This window comes from Corvus brachyrhynchos, unplaced genomic scaffold (assembly GCF_000691975.1).
Source record: "Corvus brachyrhynchos isolate BGI_N302 unplaced genomic scaffold, ASM69197v1 scaffold346, whole genome shotgun sequence".
NCBI lineage: Eukaryota > Metazoa > Chordata > Aves > Passeriformes > Corvidae > Corvus > Corvus brachyrhynchos.
Window position 1 is genome coordinate 3,515,113 of NW_008238644.1, and position 8,581 is coordinate 3,523,693.

Here is an 8,581-nt window from a genome sequence, read left to right on the forward strand (position 1 = left end):
GACACACCAGGAAGGCGCTGCCTATGCCAAGGCTGAGGCTCAGGGAGCACAATCAGGCCAGAGGATCCAAGGCTACAAGCACAAACTGGATATATGTGGTGACTGAAGGTACTCTGAAGACACATACTATTTGGTAAGATTGTGGGTTGCCAGCCACTCAGGGACTTGTTCAGCTCCTGCACGAAGGTCAGGTAGTAAAGGTCTGTAAATATATTCACCATACGATTGTTCTCGAGCAGGTACTAGAAAGGACAGAACACACAGTCAAGAGAAACACAGCAGCACCTGGAATGCAAACCCTCCCCAGAGAGCCAGGGCACACATGCAGAGTACCCCTCCTTGCACCACCAGAGCTGCTGGGCAGACACTTCCGAGAGCTGCAAGGAAAACCCTGGGGCATGACAAAGCAGACTTGGTGCTGAAGAAGAACATGAGTTTGGGGAAATCCCCCAGCCCTCCTCAGAGATGTGCAAGAAGGGTGCAAGGCTGGAGAATAGCTGCCACCCTACCCTCTGGGCTTGGGAACAAAGACCAAACAAGGTGGGCGGCTGTCCTGGGCTGAGGCACTGAAGGAGTGCAGACAGCCTCTCTGGGTTCCCAGAAGGCAGAATGAAGGGTACAAGCTCCCCTCATCAGATCTGACCACCAAGTCTGGCTGTAGACAAATTGAGGGCAGCAAGGCCTCCCTCACCTGCTGGATGCCAAGGCAGAGGTAATAGATGCTGTCTGGTTCATAGCGCTCCCCATTGGGCCTGGTTATCTCCTTGACAAACTGGGCCAGGCCGTAGTTGAGCTCAGCTGCTGAGCAGGCCAAGATGTCTTCCTTGATCCTCATGGGCTTGGCTGCAGAGACAAGCACAGCAGCCTCAGACAACAGCCTACAAGGTCAGGAGCACCTCAACACCCCGAGGTCCAGCTTCTGGGAGGTTTCTGCCACTCCACTGCATCCAGACAAGGCACTTACGGCCAAAGCGTAGCTCCTCTGCCTTGCTGGTCTCTCCCCCTGCATACTTGGCCTGTACCCAGGACTTCCAGGCATTCACACCGTACGAGTAGTTGAGGACTGTACAGCTGGGCTGGCTGCTCATCGAGTCCCGGGAACAGCTTTCAGAGAGCACCAGGCGCTTCTGCCCCTGCAGAGAGGTGTTCTGTGAGACTGGCCACCTACCTGGGACAGATGCAGGAGTCCTGGCCACCCCTCACACCTGCTGACTGTCAGCTCCCTACAGAGTGCCATGGCAGCAGAACACCCTTCTGCTGACAGCCAAGCCAACGAGGCTCATTAGTTATGAGGCTCACAGGCAAGAAAAGAGACCAGGTGTCACATGACTTGTAGCATTCAAAGCTCCTCTGAAGTGACAAGCAAGTATTTTCATTCAAGGAGTGGCCTGAAAGCCAACCATGCCTTGAAGGGAGAGGGCACAACCTCCCCAGCACACAAAAGACTGGCACACTTCACCTCGTACATCCCAGGTGGCAGCTCCCACTCCAAAGCCCAAGAGCTTTAAGCAGGCAGTACCCACAGAGAACTCACCTTCCGGACAGCTCGAGGCAGATCTTGCTCTGTGGACACATCATCTGGTCCCACCAGCCCACAGTCAAAGAGGAAATCCACACTGGGGTTGATGTCTAGAGGGTCTGAAAGGAAACACAGGCAGAAGAGCTCAGCTGAAATTTCTCATCCTGCCCCCTGTGCTGGCCTGATTTTTACAGCAAAATGAAGAGGGAACACTTCACATCCTCTACCACTGCCTGGCACAAACTTTTAGCCACGGCCCAACAAAGGAAATATGGCTCTGGCAGACAATGGTAAGCTTTCTCAGAATAACCAGAAACCCATATTTTCCTCTCTGACAGTTTTTTGTTTATTTTTTAAACCTGAGGAATATTCCTCATTCCCTTGTGCTAGGCCAGCACTGTGGACAGCCTGGCACAGGCACCTCAATTCTGTTGTTTGCTGCTAGCATCCTGCCTCAGCATTGCTGTGCTCCTGCCAGTCCCTGCCTCTCCTTCCACCTTCTGTTAATGGACACTCAGCAATTCTACCATTTCTCAGGATGCCATGCCTTGTCCAGGTTTCTCGCCTTGCTGGATCCTGTGGAATCATCATTCATAAACACACCACTGCTGCTGCCCTGCTCTTCGTGCTGTTAAAATCAGCTTCTCATTCCCTCTTCTCTGGGTCTTACGCTCGCAAAAGGTAAGTTTAGTCTAGACAAACACACACTCCTTCAGAAGTGGTGGTCTCCCCACCCCTGCTGCAAGCAGTCACTGCAGGGCTCTCACACCTGGTCAGTCAGAGGGCATGGGGAGGTAAGTGCACACAGCTGAGGGCAGTGGGAGGACCCTCAGCACAAGCAGCCCTGCATGCCTGCTTCACCCAGCTCTTACTCTTAGGGAAGTCAGCCTCCAGGTCCTGGCCCGGCTCATCCAGGACATTTGCCATCTTGACAGCCATAGCCAACACATCGTCCCGTGCTGGTCCAAACAGATCACAGTCCTCCAGGAGACCCTCTGCACTCTGGTTACTCACCAGATCTGCAATGAAAAAGTTCATCATAAACCCAGCCTTCTGGAAAGTCTTACGTCTGTTTTCCCTGTAACAGATGAAAAATGAAGTTGGGGTCCCTGCATGCAGCAAAGCCCCGTGCTCAGAGCAGCCTCACGACACCCGGGCTGTCCAGCTTTCCCTGGACAGCAAGACATTGCAAGGTTGTTGTCTCCCCAGCTACAACCCCCATCACTGTGATTTGTAGGAATGCAGTAAAAGTAAAGTAAAAAGACCTGCAAGACCAGGGCTGCTAGTTTTGTGAATCAGAAGCTGCTTTAGGGAAGAATCTGAACAGCCACCTGAATAAACTAAGAGAGCTGCACATGTGCCACAAAACTGGCACTCCAAAAAGGGACAGTGGCAGATGCTGCTCCTTGCTGCAGCTCTTCCTTTCTGATACCTCCTCAGCAGAAGTTGAGGGCTTGCTCTTCCCTGCTTCCTTTTCAAAGGCTTTGGAAGAGCCACAATCCTGGCAGGTGTTTTAGCTCCAAGAGCTGGCAAACCTCCCTTGATCCCAGCTGTTGGACCAGACCAAGCCATGGCAGAACCTACCACACAGGTCCGAGGAGGCCTTGTCCAGTTCCTCAGCCTCTGCAATCATCTCAGCCATGGCCAGGATGTCAGCCTCTAGGGGATTGGAGGGGATCTTCACCTTCAGCTCCTCAATGGTCTCCACAATCTTCTCTGTGCTCTCCAGTGTGGTGGGCAGGAACATTGGCACAGGCACCTGTGGACAGCAGCACACCACGCAGAAAACTGACAGTCAGTAGATTGACATAAAAGCAGAGGCAGGAGAAGAGCATGAACAGAGAAGCAGGGAGGGTGCAGCAAAGCAGGATCAAGATAGTAGGAGAACACGAGCGGTGGAGCCGTTGCTTACCGGGACAGGCATGGAGAAAGGCACAGGTACTTTCTGGCAGTACATATGCATAGGCACAGGCACGAAGATCGGGACGGGGATTGGCAACACAACCAGCTGGGGCTTCCAGTCAGCCTCTGACAAGAGCAAAAATACATCAGTGACCTTAATCCCAGAAGTTCCTCCACCCAGCCCTGCTGCATGCTGCCATGCCCCCAGCCATTCAGCACCACAGCCCTTCCAGACTCAAGGGTAGAGCTGGAATAGCAGAAAGTCAAGCCCAGCAACAAGAGAGGCTTGCCTTAGCCAGAAGTACAAATCCTACTCTTACACAGCCCTGCTAAGAGGTCTAGTCACCTTGCATATGCTGCAGACCACACACACATGCCCAACAGGAACTAGAGTGGAACCTGTTTAGCAGACAGCCCTCACACAAGCTAATGATCTCCAGAGGAACAGGAGTTGTACCACAAGAGGTGGGATCATGCTACAGAGGTCTCTACAGCTCTCCTTTTGCTGCTGATGGAAACAGGCTCCCTACCCCCAGCCCTGCCATGTGTGCCCTACAACTGCACAGAGACTCCTCAGAACAGTGCCAAACACCCAGCCACTCTGTGCAGCATTTCAGGCTGGATTCGCAGGTAGTCTGGAGCAGGGACGTGCCACTTGCCTTTCCAAAATGCCCCTGCAATCCTACAGTTAAGTCTTGCTTTCCTACCTGTCTGACATCCTTTGGATTTCATTTCAAACTTGCAGGAGACACCCCGGTTCTGCATCAGTGGTTTACACATGGCAGCTTTGTTTTTCCGAGGGGTGGCTGGAACCAGAGGTGGGGCGGGAGGCGGCACAGCTGGAGATGTTTGGGCTGAGGAGGCCTTTGCTGACAGCTGGGGAAACGCAGAAAGCAGGAGGTTGGTGTCCACCTAAGGCAACACAATCTCTTCCCTACTACAGGTACAGATGGAATGACTTCCAAAGCACTTCCTGGAGCCTGGAAGTCCCCAGCAGATAGGCACTCCCATGGTCAGGCTGTGATGAAGGACTGCCAAGCCGTGCCTGGCAGGCATCAAGCCTGTGTGCTGCCTCTGCTGTGTCAGGAGTCTGGCAATGGTGGCTCCTGTCCCATGGGATAGAGGGGAACAGTGGGACAGCAACTATACCGAGGCACAGGAAAGCACTGTGCAAAGAAGAGCCAGTGCCACAGTGTCAGGCTATTCTGGAGTTCATCATTGATTCCTGAGGAACAGTTATTCTTCCCCCTTGCAGAAGATATGTTGATGCTGCCTTCCTAGGAGTTCTTTTCATCTCCCACTACCCAGACATCTCAAAATGCACTGGTTGTAGAAGAATGAAATCTCCCTGAGCAATGGCAGAACTGTCCTCTCCTTGGGGACAGCCCCTTTGTCTTGCAAACTCCTGCCTCCAATGGGTCTTACCATGTTAGTTTCTGCCTTCTGTGGGGAAGGGACAGCTGGTTTTGGCTCTGAAGTCTGACCTGTAAGAGAAAGCAACAACTCTTAAGTTCAAGAGCTCCTGGGCCAACATGTCCCACTGCTGGGACTGGAGGTGCAAGCAGCCAGAGAGCAGGGACAGGCTCCCCAGAAACTGCTCCTGGCCACTCCAGGAACAGTTAATGTTTCCACAATCTCTAGCCCTAACACCTCAGAAGACACTACAACTCCAAAAGCAAGTTGTTCCCATGTCATTTTGTGCTCCCTTGCAGTCCACCCCTTCCCCATCACAGCAGGTCAGGAGAAATCCCAGCCCCTTGTAGAGAGAGGAATCCAGGGCTCTAATCCCAGCTCTGCCTACTGGCTTGCTGTACCGAGCCATGGCCCCTCCCTGTGCCTCCATATCCCTGCAACAAATATCTTGGCAAAGTGCTTCGAGATCCCTAGGAAGAAGGTGACAGAGCTAGTAGCAGCGTTATGAGATATCCCAGAAAGCAGAGAGACAGCTTTGCCCCAGCCCTAGGGATGCAGTCCATTCCCCTAAGGAAAGAGAGGATCACCTGCAGGTAAGAGGCGCATGTGGCAGACACTGGTCCCAGGTGGTGACAGTATCACCCTGCCTTGGATGGTAATTCCAGCTCATGTGCTCTGCAGAAAACCTGCACCCATCTCAAAGGCTGGTAAGCTAACAGAGCACCTTCATATCAGTCTCCAGTGAGCCCTGGTTACCCACGTGGCTGGCAAAAAGAATTGCCTTCTACCCGTGGGCCATGCATGAAGGAGAGCCCTGCAAAGGACAGCAGCAGGTCCCAGCACCCAAAGGCAGTGGCGGGTCCATTCACAACTCCTGTACACAGACAGGTCCTTCAGGAAAGACACAGATGCCTAAAGGTCCAACACAGGGACATTCACACTGTGAAGACTTCCTCTGACCCAAGGAAATGCAGGATAATTCTTGCACAATTTGAGGCCCAACAGGCTCCATTTGCTGACCACCACAGGGGCGCAACAGACAAATTCCAGTCAGAGGAAGATCCCTAGTCTGCAGCTGAGCATTCAGCCATAGCATCTGCAATAGTCTCAGGGGCCAAGAACTCACCCTGACAGCCCAAAGTGGATGGGAAGCAGATCCAGGTAGGAAACACCAATGGCTTGAATGAGAAAAGACAAGCTATGGCATACAAGCAGAATTTCTGCTGCGGAAGTATCTAAAGCAAACATGATTGCCCCACTGGCCAATGATTTGGGACGAAAGAAAACAAGATTCTCCTGCCATGTGCTATGTGTCCAAGCTTCCAGAAAAGCTGCAGCTTGTTCTTTACTCTCATCCCAACACCAACAAGGAGCTGTCAAGGCATTGCCTGCCACAACTGTGACTTCTACCCTCTACAGCTGGACAGCCCAGTGCAGAGCCAGCTCCTCTTGGAAGTCTTTGGGCACAGTTTTGAAGCAGAAGCTCCTCAATCCCACACTACACAAACTGTTCCCAGCAAAGGAACGTCTGCTTATATGATCAGCTACAAGAACTCTCAGGATCATCAGACTGGTAGCAGCCACTGGATCACAGGAATTAATGGTTTTAGGCAATCACTGTTTTCAAGAGAATAAGCAAGAATAAGCAGCTCTGTCCAAGATGGGCCTGAAATCCAGGTAGTCCCTTGTGAGCTGCCAACACAGCTGTCAGGTCCACAGGACACCAGAGAGAAGCTGCTCCTCCCAAAATCCCCTGCACAGCACAGTGGGCTGGAAAGCTCTCTGTTTAAGTGGGTCCGGGCTCCAGCATCCTTCCTTTGCAAACTCGGCAGTATGCCACAATCCTGGAGCAAGGATGTCCACAGCTGTCCCACATCTGGCAGGGGCCTGGTGTGCCAGAGCATACAGAGGACCCAGTGCCACCAGCACAGCAACTGCTGGGGTAGCCTGGAACTTGTGCTCAGATGAGCACTGACGACTGATGAAGGGCTTTTCCTTGGCTCCCTTTAGTCCTTACAGGTTGCACAGAGATGCAGCTGTGGCACCAAGGGTGATGCCCCACATACCAAGCAGCACAGTTCTGGGGGACTTCCAGGGATGTGGCAGAGGAGGCCTGAAGCTCTCGTGGTTGGTGGTGGTGGAGAATGTACTTCTCAGTCTTGTGGTCCAGGGCTCCAAGGCGACAACGGCTAAACTGTGTGAAACATGCTTCCCCCTGCAGGCAGAGCGTGCCCACTGTGCCTGTGTCCCAAAAGCAGTGTTACTCGTCTCTCACAAGTGACATGCCTCGACAAGCAGAGGACAAATGGAACAGCATGGCTAGGGCTGCGGAATCACTTGGTGAGCTACAGGAACCAGCACATCACACACCTCCTCCTCCGTGGGCAGCAGAACACTGTGAACCATCAAGCAGAATTCCCATGGGCACCCCAGAGCCAGCAAAAACCAGAAGTTCCTTATCCAGGTCACTCCAGTGTACTGCCACTTGAACTGCACCTCACACAGCCTGTTGTGGAGTGTGGCTCTTGGAAGGCAGGTTGGGCTTCCCCTAGCTGGGGGAACCTGCTGCTTCTGGCAGAGCAGCTCTGCTTTGCAACCTAAGCAGCAACGACATCCAGGGCTTCCCCTGTCCTATGATCAGCACACTACAGTAAGGAACTCAAGAGTCTGGAGATGGAGGATGAGGTCTCTCATGCGAAGGTCCTTGTCCAGGTTTCCCCTCCTTGGCACACTCTAGTCAGGGTTTTCCACCTCATGAAATCCCAGGGAGGGCAGCAAAGCCCTGAACCTGCAATGCAGGTATGTCTTGAAGCTTGATGCACTGAAGCAAGTCCCACCGTAAGCTGCAGGCACTTTAACTACATCCCCCAGGTCACCCAGGAGATCGTGGCCTACGAAAGACCAAGCAGAATGAGACTGCAGATGTCCGAGGGCCAAGCGGTGTCTTGTCACTGTCACTACGAGCACCTTCCATCCTGAGGGATCCCAAAGCACTTTGCAATCTTCCATAAGGAATTGGCTCAAGTTAATGATAGGAAATGGGGCAACAGGCAGCGAAAATCTCCTCTCCAGCTGGAACTCCATGGATGCAGAATGGGGTTATCTGGGACACAGGGTTGGCAACTCCCCAAAGCTGCAGTGAACTTTGGGTAAGTGGTAGGACTCCAATCTAACATCACAAGACACAGTGCCTCCAGCAGCTCAGTGCTCCCTCAAGACCGTTCTAGGTTCAGCTCTGGCTGAAGGAGAGCCCACCTACAGCATCACCAGCACCACTTCCTGCAGCACCCTTCTTTGTCCTTGAATGTTTCCCATCCAAGCACTGACCTGGCCCAATCCAGATTAGTTTATGAGATCTGAGAAGGTCACAGCTCGGAGGTGGTGTGGGGCTGCAGGTGGATTGTCATGCCAAACCACGCTGTCCCCTAACCCTGTAAATCGAGCTCTCCGCTGGCAACTTGAGGATGTTAAATCCCTGAGTATCCTCGCTAAGAGTGTGAGCTACAGGCAGCACGCTGGCACCGGCTCCTCCAGTCTGGGCCCTGTGTGTCATAGAACCATAGATGTTAGAGATGGAGAAGCCCATTAGGTCCCACTCCGTCCTTTCCCCCCCAAGGGCCAGTGCAGGATTGTTCCCTAGCGTCTCCTCCAGTCCCGGGCAGGCAGCTTCCACCCCCTGCTGTTGAGTCTTCCCTGTGTCTCTCAGACTGAGCTATGCAGGTCCCCTCCCTCCTTCCTACTCACTGT

The 8,581-nt window shown here is 53.0% G+C and overlaps 1 protein-coding gene across 4 annotated transcripts in view; it reads right to left on the bottom strand.

Annotated features, from left to right (window-relative positions):
* ZMYM3 (zinc finger MYM-type containing 3) overlaps nucleotides 1-8,581 on the bottom strand; it is a 32,209-nt gene that overhangs the window by 3,319 nt on the left and 20,309 nt on the right. For 2 of the 4 annotated variants that reach the window (XM_017737592.1, XM_017737591.1), the window contains 9 exons: nucleotides 4,847-4,905; nucleotides 4,129-4,297; nucleotides 3,432-3,547; nucleotides 3,104-3,278; nucleotides 2,392-2,538; nucleotides 1,535-1,638; nucleotides 965-1,133; nucleotides 692-843; nucleotides 128-242 (listed from right to left, as the gene is read on the bottom strand). In XM_017737592.1, coding sequence (XP_017593081.1) covers nucleotides 128-242; nucleotides 692-843; nucleotides 965-1,133; nucleotides 1,535-1,638; nucleotides 2,392-2,538; nucleotides 3,104-3,278; nucleotides 3,432-3,547; nucleotides 4,129-4,297; nucleotides 4,847-4,905 — 1,206 coding nt within the window. Of the gene's footprint in view, nucleotides 1-127; nucleotides 243-691; nucleotides 844-964; nucleotides 1,134-1,534; nucleotides 1,639-2,391; nucleotides 2,539-3,103; nucleotides 3,279-3,431; nucleotides 3,548-4,128; nucleotides 4,298-4,846; nucleotides 4,927-8,581 lie in introns of all 4 variants that reach the window. The other 2 variants (XM_008636177.2, XR_001863065.1) reach the window with 2 other exon arrangements.